Raw genomic sequence first — 19288 nt, 5'->3', positions numbered from 1 at the left:
CGCCCTCGGGCTGCTGCTCCGCCTCTCGCGCCCGGCCTGCGGCGACCGAGCGCCGACCAACGAGAAGAGCGGCGGCTAGAGCGGTTGGGGGGGGGGCGGGGCCATGGAGTCTGGCCCCGGGGAGAGATGGGGCCAGATGGACGTGAGAGAAGGGCGGGGCTGGGAGGAAGTGGGTCTCAGCTTGGGAAGGGACGCGCAAGTCCATGGTTTGGGGGGAGGGAAGGGGCTCGAGGAAGGAGCAGTGAAGTGAGGGCCGGTAAGGTGGGGTTGAAGGAAGGGGCGGGGAGGGGCGGTGAGAGGAGGGGCTGAGGAAGCGGCGGTGAGGGGAGGGGCTGAAGAAGGGGCGGTGAGGGGCGGGGCTGAGGAAGGGGCAGGGGTGGGGGTGGGACCTTCGGGGGCGGGGCTAAGGAAGGGCGGGGGCGGGGCCTGGACCGGGCATAGGACGGGCCTTGAGGGGAGGGGCCGAGCAGGGGCTTCGCGGGTAGGGAGGTTGGATGCCTGCGGGAAGCAGCCTCGGAGGGTTGACGCCGCGCGTGGTCCTTCGCGGAGGAGTGGTAGGGATGCTGGAAGAGGGTGCGGGGCTGCGCCGAGGGGGCGGCCCCTGGAGCATGCGCGCGGGCTCTGCGGCGGGCGGGCACGGTGTCGGCGTGGGGACGCGGGGCGGCGTGAAGCCGGGCCCTCTGCCGCCCCGCGCTCCCATGTACGCCTTCTACTCGCTGCTCATCTACATCTTCTACAGCCTCTTCCGTAGGGATGGCGGGGCCGCGGCGGCCGCCGACGCTGAAAACCCGGCCCAGGTGAGCGGGGCAGCGCTCAGCTCGGCCGGCTACCCTCTTCCCGAGAACGGTTCTCAGGTCCCAGGGCGCTGACGCGGGAGAGGGCCCGTGCCGAAGATCCCTTCTCTGGTGTTGGAGGCTGACAGCCCGGCGCCAGCCCCCGGGCTCAGTCCCCAGAGGCAGGGACCCCACGGGCTGCCTGGCCTCTCCTCAGGGCCTCTCCCCTGCTGCCTCCCTAGAGCGCCCGCTGTAAGCCCGAGAGTCGCCGCCGCGCCGACCAGCCAACCGCAGAGCTGTGGACCGAGCTGACCGGCTTGGTCGGTAGGTACTGTTGGTGCATCGGGAACACTACTGAGAGATGCAGGGAGGGACCTGGCATGCGCCAGCTGGTGGCCCAGCGCGCCTCCCCATCCTGCTCCCTGGCTTCGCAGGCTCTTCGGAGGCCGAGGATGGGTCGGGAGGGGGAGCCGAGCGCTGTCTGGCGGAGGTCTCTCTGGAAGAGGCTCTCGTGCGTCTTGCCGAGTTCCTGTCAGTCCAGCTGGGGGCGGAAGAGAGCTTTGGGACTCCTCCCGACCTGAGCAAGGTGAGCAGTTGAAACTCCTCCAGCAACCTGTTCTGTCCCCGCAGGTCCTCTGACCACCATCCATTCCTGTTTTCCCTCCACCCGGCCCCCATTCTTCTCCACTTTGATATCTGTTTCTTTCCTAGCCCGGTGATGTTCCCCCACTGTTGACGGTGACTGGTCAACTCTTGGCTCTCCTGGCATGGATTCGAAGTCCCAGGGGCAGGCAGGCCCTGTCCCAGGGGATGCAGCCTGTCTCAGGGGTGCAGCACCCTCCTCCTGCTGGTGCGTAAGGAGTAGTGAGCTGAAGAGGGAATCTATCCAGGGGTTGATGCCCCCCAGAACCCGTGCGGCCAGATCTGAGGTGCCCCCTTTCAGGCCACAGAGCTCTTCTGTTCTAACTGGGTCCACCCCACCCCAGGATCCCCATTGCAAGAAGAAAGCCCTTCCCTTTCACCAAGGGGCGAGGCCCAGGGGCAGCAGCCTCCTCAGCTGGAAGAGGACCAGAGGGCTTGGCAGCGGCTGGAACAGCTCATCCTTGGACAGGTGAGGAGTCCAGAGCAGCTGGGGCCTGGGCGTCTGGGAAGGGCCTGGGAGTCTGGGAGGGGACTGGAAGAAGGTGTTCCACCCAGTGCCCCTCCCTCCTTTCCAGTTGGAAGAGCTGAAGCAGCAGCTGGAACATCAGGAGGAGGAGCTGGGCCAGCTGCGCCTGGGAGTGGTGAGGCTGCTGGATGGGGGCTGGACAAAGGCCCACAGAGGGTCCCAGCCTCCAGGGGAGTCCTGAGGGCTTCCTTCTCTCCCAGGGAGCAACAGACTCAGAGAAAAGGGTTCAGCATCTGACTCTGGAGAACAAAGCCCTGAAACAGAGCTTGAGCCTTACTCGGGACCTCTTGCTGCACTGGGGCCCTGCCCCCCACACCAGGGCCCCCCAGGTATCCTGCTTCTCAGCTGTGACCATCGCTGCAGCCTGGGGCTCCCGCACACCTGGTCTCTAGCACCACTGCCCGTGCTTTCTCAGGACTCCCCCTCTGACCCTTCAGACCTTGGCCCAGACTGTGGGCAGCAAGTGCATGGTAGCCCTGTTCAGGAGACAGATGCTGGGACCTTCTTGGTGTTCCCAGGGCTGAGCCTCTGCACTTGCCATGCAGGAGGCCCATTTCCATCCCTGGGCAGGGAATTAGATCCCACGTGTCTCACTAAGAGTTTGAATGCTGCAAATGAAGACCCCACACACCCTAATAAATATTTTTTAAAAAGGGGCGGGGGGAGGGACTTGAGAATCCCCTCACTTCACTCCAAGGCTCCTCCCAGTGGCTGACCCCAGGGGAGCAGAAGGACTTGGGGAATGGACCCTTGCATGGAATTGGGAGGCACGGATGTGTGACCAGCTTTACAACCCTCTCTTAACTTTCTCATCCGTAAAATGGGGCAGCTGGAGTGCACCCCCCAGTTGCCTCCTGCCTCCACAGTTTGACTGGCTCCCACTCCCCTTGCAGGAGAAGGCAGAAGCCCTGCTGGAGCTCCGGGGGCGGCTTCAAGAAGCCCAGGACACCACGGAAGCCCTCCGAGTCCAGGTGGGCACGGGGCCCAGGGGCTGGGAAGTCTGGGGCGCTGGGAAGGGGGTGTCTGAGGCAGAGCCTGGTAAGTGCCTGCTTCCTCAGTGACAGGGGTGGGGTTGGGTGGGGGCAGCTAGGGGTGCAGGAGGTGCAGCTGCAGGGCCTTCAGGGGGCCCTCCGGCAGCTCCAGCAGGAGACTGAGCAGAACTGCAGGAGGGAGCTGCAGCAGATGCGAGGGCAGCTGGCAGGTAAGCTCCGGGGCTGTGGAGCGCATGGCCAGGCATGGGGTCTCGCCTCCCCTCACCACGGCCTCCCCCACAGGACTTCGTGCTCGCATGGCCAGCTTGCGTCAGGGCTGTGGGGACCTCCGGGGACTCGTCAGCACCTTTACCCAGAGCTGCCAGGGTTCTCTGAGCGAAGCCCAGGGACAGGTCAGGACCGTTTGCTCCCTCCCTCGCGCTTGCTCTCTGGCAGCCTTTTCACTGGCCTTCCCTTGGGGAGCCCCTGTCCCTGCCTCCTTTCCAGTCCCAGGGTGTTATCTGCTCTGATGGAGACTAGGGGCTCTGGAGCCAGAGTGATTGTGTCCTGTGCAGACTGGGGTGACAGTGGATCTCTCACAGGGTTGCCAGGAGCCAGCATTCTCTTCAGGTCCCTGAGCTCCATCCCAGGTCACTGAGAGATCCCCCCCGCCCCCGGGGCCTGAAGCCACAGAAAGCAGTAGATCACTGCAGCTGGGCCTCGTAGTAGATCCTGCCCTCAGCACCGTATCCCCCAGCTGTTTCCACTGCCTCCCCTCCCTGTGCCAGCCCCTCCCTCACGTCTCTGTTCCCCCAGGTTTCCTGGGCTCTGGGGGCACTGTCAGCTGATGGGGCTGGGACTCAACTCGCGGAGGCGCCGCAGGGGCCTCTCCCCGGATGCCCAGGGCGGCTGCTGGAGCTCAAAGGTACAGCAGGTCTGGGGAGCAAAGGGCTGGAGTGGCAGAGGTTGGGGACGTGGAGGCTCTTCACACTTCAGGACCCAGGAGGCAGCGCCTGGACCTGATCTCCACCCCAGGAAACATCCGTGTGCTGTGTCGCCTGAGGCCAGGGACACCCTCCAGCCTGGTGAGCCTAGAGCCTGGCCCAGGTGGCACTGTTACTACCTGCTATCGAGGGCACCAGCGTCGCTTCCGCCTAGACTGGGTCTTCCCTCCGCACGCCAGCCAGGAGGAGGTGATGCTCCACACTTGGATCTGTGTCGACTGTCTCTCAGATCCCCTGGAGTCCTGAGGAGGCTCCTGTCTGTCCGCCCTCCTAGGAGAGAGGGTGGTTGGACTCCAGCAAGGAAGGGAGGGGAGCCAGGGGGCTTGGGAGCAGGGCCGGCATCCTAGCTGGGCACCTGCTTTCCTCCCAGGGTTTTTCCTTTGCATCTGCCCACCAAGCTCTTGCAGGCTGGGGAAGACAGATTATGGCTTAAAGGAAGATTAACATTTTCAAAAGTAACTTTGTGCCAGGAGAGCATGCGTGAGGTGACAGTCCCACGGGGCTGCAGGGCACAGCTGTGGCCCTGCTGCGCCCAGGTACCTCCGTCCCCCAGGCTTCCCTGGCTGTCCACTTCCCTGGCCCAGCATTCAGCTTGGCCCGCTCTGAGGAGGGTACCCCTCCTTGCTTTGTGGTTGTGGGAGTGTGGAGCACAGGTGAGCTTCCAGCACCAGGGCTCTCCCAATGCCCTGCTCAGATCCTGCCCTCCTCCCCTTTCCTGCCAGACCCAGGGAGCTGGAAAGCAGAGGCTAAAGTCCCAGCGCCTGCCACCTTGCTCCCCACACACCCTCTCCGATGCACACACCCTGTGCAGCTGGAGCTTCCCAGTAGCTCAGGAACGAGGCTGAGAGCCGGGAGGGCGAGGTGAGAGGCAGAGCTGTCAGACATCAGACTGTGGTGGCCTCACAGGGACAGACGGTGATGAGAGTGCCTGGCAGGTGGCCAGGGCTCCCTCTTCACTATTTGGGGCACCACAGCTGTTTGCCACCTACGTCCATTTACCTCACACCACCCCTACCCTGTCTTCAGCCTCCAAGCCATCTGCAGCCCTCAGGGGCCCCTTTGTGCACTGTCTTCCGGGTGGACAGGGCCCTCCGGTTCTGGAGGAGAGTTAAAGGCATCTGGCGCTGAGCCCCCTCACTTGTGTGCCCTGCCTCTGCAGGAGCACCCACAGGGCTCCTTTCTAGCCATGGAGTCTGAGCCACCTCACTGGCTGTTCTGGGTTCTGCTCTAGCGTCTGGCAGTCAACATTTCAGACAGCACTGGCTCCCCACTCAGTTATCAGATGCCTTCTGGGCATGGAAGCTGACCATGTCATTGCTCAGGAGGCTGCTGCTGATGTCCAGCTGCCAGCAGGATGCCAAGTCCCAGCTCCATGTCCCCTTCACTTGTCTCTCTGCATCCGTCCAGGGCCCGGCTTCAGGATCCTGGCTGCCGCCACCCCCCAGCCATGGGCCCTCTGGGTTCATCCTTCACATGCCACGTGCTGCACTAGCCCTCTTTCCACGTTCTCACTTAATCCTCACAACAGGTGCCACTACAGTCCCCACCTTGCAGAGGAAAAGATGAGTGATTTGCCTCCAATCCCACCTAGGGTTTGAACCTGGCGGTTGAGCCCAGGGTCTGGACCCTTGACTGCTACACCCCCAAGTCTCCCAAGCAGTCAGTCGTCAGGACCGTATTACTCTGTTCCTGCTATTTGTCATGTTCCTTCCCTCTTTGGCTGGCAAATTCTTGCAAATGCCACCTTGTCCAGGGAGCCTCCTCTGTTGGTTGGGAGATCCTCGCTTCCCCCACATTCCCCTAAAGCCAGTCTCCTCCCAGGAGAATCAAGTTATGGTCACATCTTAAGGGCCCCAGGCTTAGGGCCCTTCCAAACCCCTTGCACCCCTAGGTCTTCAGGGAGCTGGAGTCTGCTGTGCTGTCCTGCCTCGGGGGCTACAGTGTCTGCATTTTCACCTACGGTCAGACAGGGACGGGGAAGACCTACAGCATGGAGGTGGGAAAGGGTGCAGTTGGGGAGCTCTGGAGCCAGGGGCTGGGATGTGAGCTTGCTGAGGCACCCCACGCTGTCCCCAGGGCCCGCCTGAGGACCCCGGCATCACTCCTAGGGCACTGCAGTCACTGTTCCGGGAGATGGGCACAGGCGGGCAGCACCGCGTGACCCTCAGCATGGTGGAGATCTACAACGAGGCTGTCAGGTCAGGGGCACCTGGTGCCTCCCGCCTTGCCCCCAGCCCCAACCCCTTCTGTCTCCACCCCCAGGCCCCCCAACGGAGCCCTGCCCTTTCTCACCAGGGACCTCCTTGCCCCAGGGCCTCCCCAGCGCCTGACAGTGAGGCAGGGCCCAGCAGGCCAGGGGGGAGTCCAGGTGGCTGGCCTCACCCACTGGGACGTGCCCAGCCTGGAGTCTCTGCACCAGGTGAGGCTGCCCAGTGGGGCCCCGCAGCTCTCCAAGCCCCCGCCCTTACCCGCACCGGGGGGCGCGGGCCCCGCCGCAGGCCAGCCCTTGTCCGCCCGTCCTGCAGATGCTGAGCCTGGGGAGGAGCAACCGGGCCACCGCCGCCACAGCCATGAACCAGCGCAGCTCTCGCTCGCACGCCCTGGTCACGCTGACACTGCGCACAGCGTCCCCATCGCGCGGTCCCGGCACCGCAGGTACCTCGGTGCCTGAGCCCTGCGGGGGCCTTGCTGCACCCACGCCGGGCCTCCGTCCACGCCCGGCTCGCTCGCCCCTGCAGGCACGCTGCACCTCGTCGACCTGGCGGGGTCCGAGCGCGCCTGGAAGGCGGGGGCGGCCGGCACATCGCAGGAAGACCGGGACGGCGCCCAGCGTCTACGGGAGGCTCGGACCATCAACCGCTCGCTGCTGGCGCTGGGAGGCGTGATGGCCGCGCTGCGGGCCCGCCGGCCCCACGTGCCCTTCCGCGACTCGCAGCTCACACGCCTACTGCAGCCGGCCCTGGGCCCAGGCGCCAAGGCGGTGCTGCTGCTGCAGGTGGGCGGGACAGCCTGCGGGGGTGTGATTTGCATGCCAGGCGCCACCCACTAGGGCATGCCTACCAGCGCTGCTACCCGCAGATCTCCACGCGGCCCGAGGATCTCGGCGAGACGGTGTGCTCGCTCAAGTTCGCCGAGCGTGTGAGCCGAGTGGAGCTGGGGCCGGCGAGGCCCCGCAGGGCCCCCCGCTCTGGGACACCCTCCTCCTTGAGCACCGACACACCACTCTCCGGGACCCCCTGCACCCCCACGACGTCGCCCGGCAGCCCTCCAAGCCCCGGCTTAGACAGCGGCTCCAGCTCGGCCCTGGTACCGCCGGAGGACCTGCCTTCCTAGTCCTGCCCAAGGAGCCTGGGTCACATCTCTGCGGGCAGAGGCAGCAAAATCCCTATTCCCTCATGACTTCCTTGATCTCTGGGGGCCGCTGCCCCCCCCGTCCCCCCCCCCCCCCCCACTGCCGGAGCCCACCCTCCTCTCCCACCCTGGAGGAGTGCTCTGCCTGGGGTAATGATCACACCTCCCCCGCCCCGTTATCACCATCTGCTGTTATCGCAGCGCACAGCAGGGGATCCCAGGGCCGCAGATGCAGACCGCGGCCAAGTGGTCACCAGAGTCACCATCCCGTCACCACATTAGACTTGGGTTGAAATGTCTATTCCTTTACTGTTACCTCCCCACCACCATCACCAAAGCCAAGTAGTCTCCATTCTCGATCCCCTTCCCCCCAAAGGTGCTTCCTCTTTCCCAGGCAACAGCTGAGGGAGGACAGGGCTTTAGGCTGGAGCCCCATTAGGTTTCCCTCCCCCAGCCCAAGCCAGGGAGGGGAGGTGACAGCTGGTGATGGATGGATGGATGGATTGATAGATGGAAGGAGAGTTGGAGAAGGTGGGGCCAGGAAGGGGAAAGGAAGGGCTACTCCAGGTAGAGCCCTGCTCCATCCAGCCTTGCCTCTAGGGGTAGGAGAGGCTCGACTAACCACCAGGGCCGGGTGATGCCCTGCTGGGCCATAGCTCTTCTGGGGCAGCCAATAAACATGTGGACTCTCAGCGTGGTTGGTGCCTCTGTCTCAGGCTGCCAGAGTCACACAGACCTTGGTTTCTCCTCAACAAGCCTAAGGGTGGCAGAGGAAAGCAGCCCCTGCCCTGGGAGCATCACAGGCCATACCAGGAGAGCAGCCAGCCTGGGGTGGGGGTAGCCAGGTCTCGGGGGTGGCTAACCCAAACATCATAGATGCTTTTGTTGGGTGGCACCCCCTGGAAGAGAGCATCTAGATCCCAGAGCAGCCTTGTGGGGCCATGGGTTTCTGGGGCCACCCCCCAATAGCCTGTGCTGGTGGAGGGAGGGCACCGGGGGCAGGAGGTGGGTGGCAGTGGGGCCAAAGGCATCACCACGTTGGGAGTGTAAATGGGCAAGTAGGAGGTGGGCAGCTGCCCCCACAGCGAGGCCCTGTGACCTCCACCAGAGAGAACCCCGGGGTCTGGGGTGCCCTGCAGTAAGTGGAGAGGCCAGGCCCTGGGCTCAGGGGACAGGACGGAGGGTCTGCTGTTTTCCCCCTGGGAAGTCTTCCCCTCTTCCCTGATGGGCCTTGGGCGGGGGCAGACGGGCCACAGAGGCTTCTCAGAGGGCGGGAGTGCAGCAGGTACCTCTCCCTCCCCTGAGCGCTCTGAGCCTGACCGACTGGGGCTGCTCCGCGGCGTCCCCTCCCCGGAGCCCCCTAGCAGAGACTTGATGCTGAAGTCCTCGCAGGGCGGCGACTGGGGACTGGGCGGCTGGTAGGGCCGGCCGTGCAGCACGTAGGGGCCGAGGTCCTTGGCGAAGGCTCCCCTCGCGCCCCTGCTCTGCCAGCGCCGGCACAGGGCCGTGTTCTGCAGCCGCAGCGCCTCGGCCGGGATCAGGCTCACATCGACCGCCCAGAAGTTGCCCTTGGCCTGGGGCTTCGCGGGATCCTTGGGCACCTGGTGGGGGAGGGGAGCAGGCTTGGGTGGGGCCGCACGACCCCGGATATCAGGATTTCCGCCGGCGTCCCGCTCCCAGGCTCTGACCCTCGCCCAGCCCCACCTTGCGGAAGCACCGGTTGGAGGAGAGGTTGTGGCGGATGGAGTCTTTCCAGCCTTCGTAATCGTCCCTGAAGAAGGGGAACGCGGCCTGGACCTGACGGATGATCTGAAACCATCGGGTGGGCGGTGGGCGCCGTGAGCCCGGGCGCACAGGCGGGGGGGGCAACGCTGCCCTTCCCTTCGCCACTGTGTGTCCTGCCTCGCCAGGAAGGGGTCTGCCCGAGTACCTTAGCTCTCTCCCTGGGTGCCCAGGCCTGGACTGGCCCCCCCTGGTATGGCTGGGGACGGCCAGGTCGGGGTGGAGGCCGGAGCCTGAGCCTCAGGTCATTGGAGGACGCGTAGGGGCACAGGTCCGATCACCGAGTGCGAGGGAGAGCGGGCGAGGGTCCTCTCACCTGGGCCAGCTTCAGCCTGCGGGAGGGTGCAGCCTGGATCACAAGGGCGATCATGGCCAAGTAGGTGTAGGGGGGCTTGTCATGCCGCAGGTATCTCTTCTTCCTCCTTTTGGGGGGCTGGGAGGGTGAATCCCCCTCGGGGAGCCCCAGGCGGGGGTTGCTGCAGGGCCCCATGCAGGGGAAGCAGGAAACGTGGGCAGGGGCCCAGACGGGCAGAGGGTGCTGGGCACGGAGTAGTGTGGTAGTGTGGGGAGGCAGAGCTGGGACCTGAGGCCAGGCGGGGGCTGGCGGGCCAAGCCCTTTATCATTCGGATGGAAGGGGGAGGGGAGGGGAGGCAGAAATACGCGATGGGGGAGGGGAGCGTGCTGAGGGCAGCCACAATTAGCAGGTTTCGGTTAATCTGGAAGGGAGGGAAAGGGCAGGGAAGATTCCAGCGGGGGCTGCGGCGGCCACCCAGGCCCCATTCCTCACCCCTGGGCTGCCCTGGGCACCCCGCTAGAGCTGGAAAGAAAAGTCCGTGGAAGGGCTTATGACACACACTTACTTTATCCCACCCAGATCTCAGGCTCCCATTTAACAGAGGAGTGATTGGTCCAAGATGAGCTGCCAAGAAGGGGTGGGTCCTGCCCAGGGTTCAAGACCAAGCAGCTAGCAGGACTTGGATGGTGGTCTGGGAGGGCTTCCTGGAGGAAAACTCATAAATAAAAGACAGATACAGTTGACTCAAGGAATTTTCCCACAGGCTGCTGCAGGGCCCTAGCAGGCTCCCCAGGTCCTGGAGGCCATTTTCCTTCCCTCCTTGGTGCTGGTCAACAGTGGGTCCTCATTGTGCACTCAGTCTGCACCTCAGTGGCCCTGGGACAGCTGGACCTCCCTGGCCTGAGAGAACTTCATGGAAGCACGTTTGTCTTTCTCCCCCTCTTCTGGGCCTCTGGGTCCAGATCCTTTGGAAGTTTTCCAGAGGAGGAGGTCACTTCGTCCCCTGGGGCACTCAGGCAGTGCCCCTGGGTGGGTGTGCATGGAAGGGAAGGCCTTCTAGCCGTAGGGGTTTACTGGATACCTCTTGGGGCCACGCCTTGAGAATACATCCCTGTGGATCATGGTTCCTGCCCAGGGGAGCCTGGGAGGACCACTTGGCATCACCCTGGGCAGGAGTGAGGTCAGCTGTGTTATGTGTGGGTACACAGGGCTTCCCAGTGCCCTGCAGCTTAGGCTAGAAGGAGGGAGATGCTCCCCAGGCTGGTGGGGTCTGGCCTGAGTGGAGAAGGGGCACTCTGGGAGGAGTGGAGGCTGAGCCCCATGAAGCCTGTGGTGCCAGCACCCCCTGCTCAGGCCTGGCTAGAGCCTCTAAGTGCTTTAGCAGGCACAGGGCCTGGCCCAAAGGTGCAGCCCTGGAAAAGTGTGTTTGGCAGCAGCCCTGAGACATGGTTCTTCTGGTCCCAGACCCTTCTGTCCCCTCACCTCCTCCCTGGCCCGATCTGTGGCTCTGCCTCTCAAGTGCTCTGTACCCTGCTCTGTATGCTACCCCAAAGCCTCCCCCACCCCCAGCCCCCCGGAGGACTGGGCAAATTTGCACAAGGGATTTATCAGGCCCAGGACACCAGCAGTGGTGGGATGTTGCTATTAGAACCCCCAGACCCAAGGGAAGCCATGGAAGCACGGGGACACACTTTATATAACTTCACTCAAGATTTTTCTTGGGCAGGAGCAGCACTCCCCCTGCCCAGTCTGCCCCCAATTATACCCTTAGAGGGCTGAAAATCTGGAGCATACAGTGGGTGCGCAGCTCTCACTGAGGTGCTAAGAGAAGGGATGGGTGATGGGTGCTCTGGAGGAGGAAGCCTGGGGCCGAGATGCTGCTGTTGGGGTGCTACCACACTGCTACCTCCATTATCAGATTCTTCATATTTCATCTGGCTTCCTCTGGACTCCCATGTCACCTCTTCAAGTCCTGTTCGTTTCCAGGGCTCTAGCTGAGAGGTTCTTGTGTCTCCTAGCCCAGTTCAGTCATTGAGAGGTCTTTTTCTCCAACGGGTCTAAGGCACCGCTTCTCCTCCACTGTCCCTTCCTTGTTTGCAGGATAAAGCCCAGCTCTTGGTTTGGCGTTCAAGGCTCCTCACGTCCTGACGACTCATCGCTGACCGCACATACCCCACAGAGCGGGCCCCGCCCTCCTAAACCACCACCTTAACTGTTCCACCTTGGCGCATGCTCTCCCCGCGTAATGCCCCTGCTTTGTCGAGTGAACTCGGACCCTTCCTGAAAAGATCAGCGTAATCAGACGACCACCCTCCTGGTAAACTTGTGACTACTTGCGCTTCTCGCCCCGGCAGGCTTTCCCCTTGCCGGCCGGCCATCTCTGTCCCCTGCTCAGGCAGCGGTCCGCAGCCTCCCCAGTCGCTCTGGGCAAGCCCCGCCCCCACGCGCTTCGACTCCGCCCCCGCGCGGCGACTTCCGGTCCTGGAACTCGCGGGCCGGAAGTTTCGCGTTGCCATGGCAAGGGCCGGGCGCGGGCCCGCCCCCGCGGCGCCAGGAGGAGCGCTCGGCAAAAGGACCCGCGGACTGGCTCGGATCGGCTGCGAGGTGGCTGCTGGCGCGAGGCGGAAGGTAAGGCGCGGACTTCCGGGGCCTGCGGGCGGGCGGGGAGACCGGGAGGCTGGGATCCCGGCGGGAGGCCGCCCAGGCCCCGCTCGGCGCCGGTGCTGAGGGTCGGGAAGGCTCCTGGATTGGCGGCCGTGAAGGCCGGCCCGGGGCGCTGTTCGCGGCTGAGCCGAATGCAGGGTTTTCAGCCATGTAACCTGTTGGCCAGGTAGGCAGCACCGGAGTTACCTCCGTTTCAGCCGAGGACATTCGGGCCTGCAGAGAAGGTACTTGCCAGGCTTCGTGTGTGCTTTGGAGCGATGCCAGAGGAAAAACCTGAGCCTTTCTGGGCCAAATTCCTAAACTTCCAGGGGTTCTAGTGACCCTCTGTGGGGATACTGGGCTCCAGCCCACCGATGGGTGTCCGGACTGGAATAGCCACCGCTGTTCGGCGAGCGCTGGCCGGCGCGGCTTCGGAGGCGCTCGGGCCTGGGCGGGAAGGTCCGCGCCGGCGGGGCCCCTCCCTGTCCTGCAGTGGAAGCTGCGGCGACTGTGGGGTTAGTTTCTGTGGGTGCGGAGGCGTTCCAGGTGTGGGGGAGCGGGAGCCAGGGCCGAGCTCTGGCTAGCCCTCTCCAGAGCTCTGGGCCTTCCTTCCCCTCCCCCGTCCTTAGCTTGGGGGTGGAGTGGGGGCCCGCACTGCTCTTCTCAGCCCCTCTGCTCCCTGAGATGCAGCTCCCTGGGAGAGCTGTGAAGGGCCTCTGTGCCCCTGGCTGGCCTCCTGGCTTACTTCAGGGGCAGCGAGGGGAACCCTAGGTTGGAGAGAGTCGCCTTATGGGCGGATGGCTCCCTGACGGATCCTGGACCGCGTTGGCCCCGCGAGCAGCCAGCTCCCTGCCGGCCTCCGGTGTGCCGGCGGCTCTTGCTCAGAGCTGGGATGGAGCAGCATCAGCAGGTCTATCCCTCCTTCCTTGTGGGCTCTCCGCGGACCTGCCCTGGCTTCATCCCTCACCTGCCTGGACTCTGCTCTCCCAGAAGGTTCCTGGGCTGGCAGGAGCCCAGCAAGAGGCCCTTGGTACCTGTGGGCTCCACACTGGTATCTGTTTTCTAGGGATTTCTGAATCTCACTGGGCGCAGCTTTGGAACCTCAGTCTCAGATGAGCTTGTGGTGACCCAGCACAGCACCTGCGCCCCAAGAGTTCCCCACTCCAGTGCCTCTGCCCCGGTCCACCTGTTAGCCAAAGCAAGATGTCTGGGTGGTAGCGTCTTCTCTCAGACTTTCTGCTCAGTTGCCCAGATCCTGGCTGTCCTGTCCATCTCTTGTACCAGCAGCCTGCACCTCCTTCTGTGATGGGAGCCTTTGCTCCTGGCCACTCTTCTGGGCTCCGACTCAGCGCTTTGACTCCATTCTTCTCACCGTAGGCAGAGTGATGGGTCCGAGATGCAGATCTGATCCTTGTCCCTCCTGAACATCCTTCCTCAGAGACTGCAGGACAACATGCCTGTCTTTGCACACTCGCCCCCTCCTCTGCCCCTACCCCACTCCTAATCACCTTGCCCTGTGTGTCGGGTCTCCACCCTCCTGAACCCCTGCAGTAGTGGTGGAGGAGGCGGGGAGGGGTGAGAGTGAGCTTCCATCTCCCTTCCCAAGCTCTGTGTTCTCAGGAACGGCCCTGCCAGCACATCGGATTGAGAAAAAAGGACAGAGGGACAGTCAAGTCTAATTCCACAGACGTCTGGGACGACGGGTCAGGGAGGAGGAGGCGCTCGGCTGCCAGGCCCTGTACTGGCCATGTGGTGAGGCCCAGCGGCAGACAGCAAGTCTGGGCTGCGTGCTTCCTGGGGGGCTGTGCCAGATACAGATTGCCGGGACTGCCCGAGACTTTGGTCACTCTTTGATCTGACCACTGCTGTTGGGTGGGTTTTGTGTGGGGTGCTTTGTAAGACTCACCCCCACCCACCCCCAGAACCTCCTCCTGTTTTGGAAGGAGGAGCGGGTGAGCCCTGGGAGCCTCCAGGCCTCAGGTGAAGCTCCTGCAGACCGTCCGGTAGGTCTGGATGGCCCTTCTGCGCTGGCAGGGCATGCAGCCAGCCTCGCTGTGGCCGCGGGCCTCCTGCTTTTGCTCCGGGCTGCGCTCAGGGCGCGTGGGCACTGCATGTGTCACCATTGCAGGCTCTGCATCCCAGAGCCCAGCCCTGGCACAGCTGCACTCACAGCTGAGTGACAGTTCATCCACCCAGCGGCTCTGTCCTGGGCTGGGCTTCACCTGCGTCCACTTCTGCGCCATCCCTCAGTGTCGGGAACCCATCAGCTCCTGCGGTCGTGTGTACTTCCTCCAGGTCAGGCCCGGGGCTCGGGGAAGAAAACAGTGACTAGTGCCAACAATGGAAGCAGGGTGAAGACACAGCAGAGTGACGGGTTGACCGCAGGGGACCTGAGGAGGCAATGTTTAAGCTGGGATCTGAGCTGCAGGAAGGAGGAGCTATGCTGAGATCTTGCGAAGAACTTTCCAGACAGCTGACAGAAAGGGGCACGACGATGGGGTGGCAGATCGGGGTCGGCAGAGCTTTTCTGTGAAGGGCCAGAGAGTCACTGTTTCATGCTTTGCAGGCCACGTGATCCCTGTGGCAGCTATTCTGCTGTTTTGTGGAAGAGAAGCCACAGACAATATGCAAGTTAATGTGCTCTGTTTCCACAAAACTTTACATGACAGATGCTGACACTTGAATTTCACATAATACTCAGGTGTCACCAAATATTCTTTTTCTTTTTTTGCCAATCATTAAAGTCAGAACCATTTTCACCTCATGGGCCATAACAAAGCAGACAGTGGGTCAGTTTGCCAGCCCCTGGGCCAGACACCGAAAAGTGCTGTGTCGTAGCTCATTGAGCCCTCGTAAGAGCCTTATAAGGAAGGTGCTACCACTCCATTTACAGAGGAGGAGACTGATTCCCTCAGAGGCCAACAAACTTGACCAGTGCCCTCAGCTCCTGGCACTTTAAACACAGAGTGTGCTTTCTGAGCTCAACTCCCGGCCTCTGTGGTTTGGAGCCGAGGTCCCCAAGGTGCAGAAAGCAGGAAGCAGGCCAGTGCTGAGTAGGTAGTGGAAAGAGGTGTGGGAGGAGACAAGGCCAGGAGGGGCCAGATCACGTGGAGTTAGAGGCCAGGGGAAGACTTAGGTTGTATGCTTTTATTTTTTTACATCCAACTTTATTGAGGTGTAGTTTACATATAATAAAAGGCACCTATATAAAATAATTTGGTGGGTTTTGATAGATGTATGCTCCTTGTAAATGCCACCATAATCCAGACACAGAGCATTTCCCTCATCCCTGAAAGTCCCTTTCCCTGTGCTCAGTCCACTGTCTTCCCTGTCCCAGGCAACCACTGATCTGCTTTTGTTTTTATAGATTCATTGTCCCTGTTTTCTTTTCCTAGAATTTCACATAAGTGGATGCATAAAGGATGAAGACTTTTGTGTCTGACTTCCTTTCGCCAGACAGAATGTTTTGGAAATTCAGATTGCTGCATGTCTCCATAGTTCATTGTTTTTCTTGCTGGATGGTTTGGTATTCCATTGTATAGGTACACTGTTTACTCCATACACACACACGTGCTGATGGACATTTCGGTTCCTTCCAGTTTTCGGCTATTATGAATAAAACTGCTGTGAATATTCATGTTTACCAGTCTTTGTATGGACATACACTTTATTTCTCTTGGGTTGAGATGACAGAAATGATGGTTGTATTTCACTCTATACAAAAAGTGCCACAACTATTTTGTAAAATGGGAAATCATGTTACAGTCCCAGTTGTTCTGTGTCCTTTTGTCATTCTTTGAAAGTTTAACCCTTCTTGTGAGTGTTGATGGCTTGTTGTGCCTTGAGTTGGCATTTCCTAATGATGAATGGTGTTACACATCTTTTCATTTGCCTGCTCGGTCATTTGTATATCTTATTTTGTGACGTGTCCAGATGTTTTACCCATAAAAAATGGGTCGTCTCATCAAGCTTTAAGAATTCCTTATATGTTTAGGGTGCAAGTCCTTTGCCAAATACAAGTATTGAAAAAATGTCCTCAGTCTGTGGCTTGACTTTTAATTTTGTCACCAGTGTCTTAAACAGACAAATACTTATAATTTTGATGAAGTTCAATTTGTTATTTTTTTTCTTTATGGTTTATGCTTTCTTTAATGGTCAAGAGGTCAGGGGTCATTGTTTTCCTTTGGTAACTGGGCATTCCAACACCATTTTGAAAGGCCACCCTCTCCCCATTGTGTTACCTTAACTCCATTGCTGACAGTATGTGTGGGTGGACTTCTGGATTCTCCATTCATTGATCGTATTGCTCATATCCTGCAGATTTGATTATCTTAGCTTTAAAATAAGTCTTAAGGTCAAGTATAAGTACTTTTCCAACTTGGTTTTTCTTTTTCAAATCATTTTGGCTCTTCAAGATATGATGTAGTTCTATGTAAATGTGAGAATTGGCTTGTCAGTTTCTCAAAAAGAGCTTACTGGCATTTTGACTGGGATTGTACCGAAGCTAGGGATATGTCAGGGGAAGAATTGACATTGTAAGAATGTAGAGCATGGTACATATTACTCCATTTATGTAGGTCTCTGTATTAATTATCTATTGCTGTATAACAAATTACCCTTAAACATTATGATTTAAAACAATGAATTTTTGTTCTCTCACAGCTGCCATGGGTCAGGAATTGTACAGTGGCTTGGCTGAGTGGTTCTGGTTGCAGGTCTCACGGGCGTTGGGGATACTCCACTGGGCCGCTCCCGGAGGGCCAGCCAGGCTCTTGGTCCTGCCCTCCCAGCCGCTGGGCAGCCTCACCCCCAGGCCCGCGGTCCAGGAGAGAGCCCGCAAGCAAGAGGCTGCACCGCCCTCCAGGACCTGGTCCCGAGCTGGCGCCACCTGGCTTCAGGCTTTGTTTCCGTCTGTTCCTTAGAAGTGATTGATTAACTGCGTTCAAGCCGTATTGAGGGGGAAGTAGACCAGGCTCTGCCCTCAGCAACCAGTGTCAGCGCCCGTTCTGTTTGGAGACACAAATTTTGCAAATGATATATTTAACATTTTACATGTTCCAATCCTTTGTTACTAGTTCAGAGACATAAATTTGATTTTGGTGTACTGTCCTTTGTATCCTGCAACCTTGCTAAATATAGTCATTTGTTCGAGTAGCCCTACTGTAGATTTCTAAGGATTTTCTACAAATCTTTCTACATGCCTCCTGCATCTAAGGTGTTATCTTCCTTTCCATCTGTATGTCTTTTATTTCGTGCCTTAGTGCACTGCCTGGGGGTTGCAGTGTTGAGGAGGAGTGGTAGGAGTCGATGCTCTTACCTTGCTCTCAGTCCCAAGGGTTTTACCAGATTGAGGGGTTTTCCTTTTATTCCTAGTTTTCTAAGGTTTTTTTTTTTTTTTTTTAATCATGAATGGAAAAAAATAAAGAAAAGCAAAAATCATGAATGGGTACTGAATTTTTCCAAGTCTTTTCCTGCTTCTGTTGATTTTCTTGTTTAAATAGCAAACTATGGAGTTTCTTTGTGGGAAAGTTTTTAATTAGAAATTTAATTCCTTTAATAGTTATAGGACTGTTCAGGTTTTCTATTTCTTCTTGACTCCATTTTGATAATTTGTTTCATTCAGATAATTTGCCCATTTATCTAAGTCAAACATGGCAGTTTTTTAAAATATACGTATAAAGGGCCAAATAGTAAATATTTTAGGCTTTTCAGGCCATATGGTCTCTGTTGTGATTGCTCAGTTCTTTATCTAACACACAACAGCCACAGACAATACCTGAACAATTGAGCATGTTTTTTTCTAATAAAACTTTATTTACAAAAGAGATGGTAAGCTGATTTGGTCCATAGGCTGTAGTTTGTTGATCCCTGACTTAAGTTGTTAAGTTTATGATCATAAATTGTTCAGAACGTTCCCATTTAGTTGTCTGTAGGATCTGTAGTGAGCCTGTATTTCTTTCACGATTTTGGTCATTTTTGTCTTCATTTCTTGATCAGTTTGGTGAGAGTCTTATTGATTTTATTAATATTTTCAAAGGAACAACTTTTAGTTTTAGTATTCTCTTTTTGTCTGTTTTCTTTCTCTTTTTTTTGGTCCACAAGGCATGTGGGATCTTAGTTCCTCGACCAGGGGTTGAATCTGTGGCCCCTGCAGTGGAAGCATGGTGTCCCAACCACTGGACCACCAGGGAATTCCCCACTTATTCTGTTTCATTATTTTTTGTTCTTATTATTAATTCCCTTCACTTAGTTTGGGTTGAATTTTCTCCTTTTTTTCTAGCTTCTTATTAAGTTGGAAGCTTTGGTGATTGATTTGACCATCCCTGTTATTTATGCATTCAAAATTAGAAGTTTTCTTCTAAACCCTGCTTTGTTTTATTTATTTATTTTTGGTCGCTCTGGGTCTTTATTGCTGAGCGGGGGCTATTGTCTAGTTGTGGTGTGTGGGCTTCAGGAGTTGCAGCTTGAGGGTTCCAGAGCACAGGCTCAGTAGTCAGGGCTTACAGGCTTACTTGCCCCTTGGCATGTGGGATCTTGCCGGACTAGGGACCAAACCTGTGTCCTCTGCAGGGGCAGGTGGATTCTTACAGTAAGGGAGTGCTAAGCCCTGCTTTAAATGCATCTACTGTATTTGATGTGTTTTCATTTTCATTCAGTTCAAAATATCTTCTACTTCCCATTTTGATTCCTTCCTTAGCCTGTAGGTTATTTAGAAGTATGCTTTAAAGTTTCCAAATATTTGGGAATTTTTCCAGATATTTTTATGTTACTGAGTTCTAGATTAATTCTGTTGTGGTCAGTGAACATTCTCTATACGCTTTCTTTCCATGTAAACTCACTGAATCTTGTGTTGCATTCCAGCATATGGTCTGTTTACTTGAATAATACATTTGCAGTCTTGTGCAGCTATCATCATTCTTAATTTCCAGAACTTTTGAATGACCTGAAACAGAAACTCTGTCCATTCAACACTATTTCCTTACACCAGCTGCCCCAGCCCCTGCTTTCTATGTCTGAATTTACCTATTATATAAAAGGAAATCATACATGTGTCCTTTTATTTGATACATTTCTGGCATATGTCAGGATTTCATTCCTTTGTATGGCTGAATATTCCATTGTGTATGTATATGTACCACATCTTATTTCTTTATCTGTCCATTGGCATTGGGCCCTGGAGTTGTTTCTGCTTTGTAGCAATTGTGAACAGTTTTTCTGTGAACATGGGTGTTCAAATAGCTGAGTCCCGGCCTCCAGTTCTTCTGTTTATACAGCTGGAAGTGGAGCACGCCTTTGGTGT

The 19288-nt window shown here is 57.9% G+C and overlaps 3 protein-coding genes across 11 annotated transcripts in view; 2 read left to right on the top strand and 1 right to left on the bottom strand.

Annotated features, from left to right (window-relative positions):
- Positions 1-683: 683 nt before the first annotated feature.
- On the top strand, positions 684-7939 carry KIFC2 (kinesin family member C2). Of its 2 annotated transcripts, XM_061122928.1 has the most exons (18): positions 684-797; positions 1016-1097; positions 1208-1359; positions 1485-1623; positions 1760-1884; positions 1991-2056; positions 2142-2270; positions 2835-2912; positions 3028-3142; positions 3216-3325; positions 3729-3837; positions 3948-4105; positions 5808-5912; positions 5993-6114; positions 6212-6335; positions 6442-6571; positions 6655-6911; positions 6995-7368. In XM_061122928.1, the coding sequence occupies exons 1-18, from the start codon at positions 699-701 to the stop codon at positions 7247-7249; spliced, it is 2355 nt and encodes a 784-aa protein (XP_060978911.1). In that variant the 5' UTR covers positions 684-698; the 3' UTR covers positions 7250-7368. The 2 variants fall into 2 exon arrangements, with proteins under 2 accessions (XP_060978911.1, XP_060978912.1); XM_061122929.1 differs by lacking the exons at positions 684-797; positions 1016-1097; positions 3028-3142 and having other exon boundaries at positions 1219-1359; positions 3909-4105; positions 6212-6571; positions 6995-7939.
- A 5-nt stretch (positions 7940-7944) lies between these two features.
- FOXH1 (forkhead box H1) lies at positions 7945-11848 on the bottom strand. Of its 6 annotated transcripts, none has more exons than XM_061122953.1 (4): positions 9911-11848; positions 9366-9766; positions 8972-9076; positions 7945-8868 (listed from the first exon to the last, which is right to left on the bottom strand). In XM_061122953.1, the coding sequence occupies exons 2-4, from the start codon at positions 9537-9539 to the stop codon at positions 8065-8067; spliced, it is 1083 nt and encodes a 360-aa protein (XP_060978936.1). In that variant the 5' UTR covers positions 9540-9766; positions 9911-11848; the 3' UTR covers positions 7945-8064. The 6 variants fall into 6 exon arrangements, 5 of the variants coding, with proteins under 5 accessions (XP_060978936.1, XP_060978940.1, XP_060978938.1 ...); XM_061122957.1 differs by having other exon boundaries at positions 9366-9471; XM_061122955.1 differs by having other exon boundaries at positions 9366-10060; positions 11140-11848.
- Positions 11849-11852: 4 nt separating this feature from the next.
- The window catches only part of LOC133042410 (alanine aminotransferase 1), a 38670-nt gene continuing 31234 nt past the window's right edge, over positions 11853-19288 (top strand). For 2 of the 3 annotated variants that reach the window (XM_061122923.1, XM_061122921.1), the window contains exon 1: positions 11997-12175. The gene's annotated coding sequence lies outside the window, so the exon portion shown is untranslated. Of the gene's footprint in view, positions 11974-11996; positions 12176-19288 lie in introns of those variants that run through there. The other variant, XM_061122922.1, reaches the window with a different exon arrangement.

This window comes from Dama dama, chromosome 21 (assembly GCF_033118175.1).
Source record: "Dama dama isolate Ldn47 chromosome 21, ASM3311817v1, whole genome shotgun sequence".
Classification (NCBI taxonomy): domain Eukaryota; kingdom Metazoa; phylum Chordata; class Mammalia; order Artiodactyla; family Cervidae; genus Dama; species Dama dama.
Note: the sequence above shows the minus strand (reverse complement) of the source record. Positions and strands in the feature narration are given on the sequence as shown.

Excerpts from the sequence above, each read along its gene's own strand:
- KIFC2 (XM_061122928.1), top strand. The coding sequence starts at position 699 with ATGTACGCCTTCTACTCGCTGCTCATCTACATCTTCTACAGCCTCTTC. Across the intron at positions 2,057-2,141 it reads GCCAGCTGCGCCTGGGAGTG|GGAGCAACAGACTCAGAGAA; the intron begins GTGAGGCTGCTG and ends CTTCTCTCCCAG. Across the intron at positions 2,913-3,027 it reads CGGAAGCCCTCCGAGTCCAG|CTAGGGGTGCAGGAGGTGCA; the intron begins GTGGGCACGGGG and ends GGGTGGGGGCAG.
- FOXH1 (XM_061122953.1), bottom strand. The coding sequence starts at position 9,539 with ATGGGGCCCTGCAGCAACCCCCGCCTGGGGCTCCCCGAGGGGGATTCA. Across the intron at positions 9,077-9,365 it reads GCAGGCTGAAGCTGGCCCAG|ATCATCCGTCAGGTCCAGGC; the intron begins GTGAGAGGACCC and ends CGATGGTTTCAG. Across the intron at positions 8,869-8,971 it reads CCAACCGGTGCTTCCGCAAG|GTGCCCAAGGATCCCGCGAA; the intron begins GTGGGGCTGGGC and ends CTCCCCCACCAG.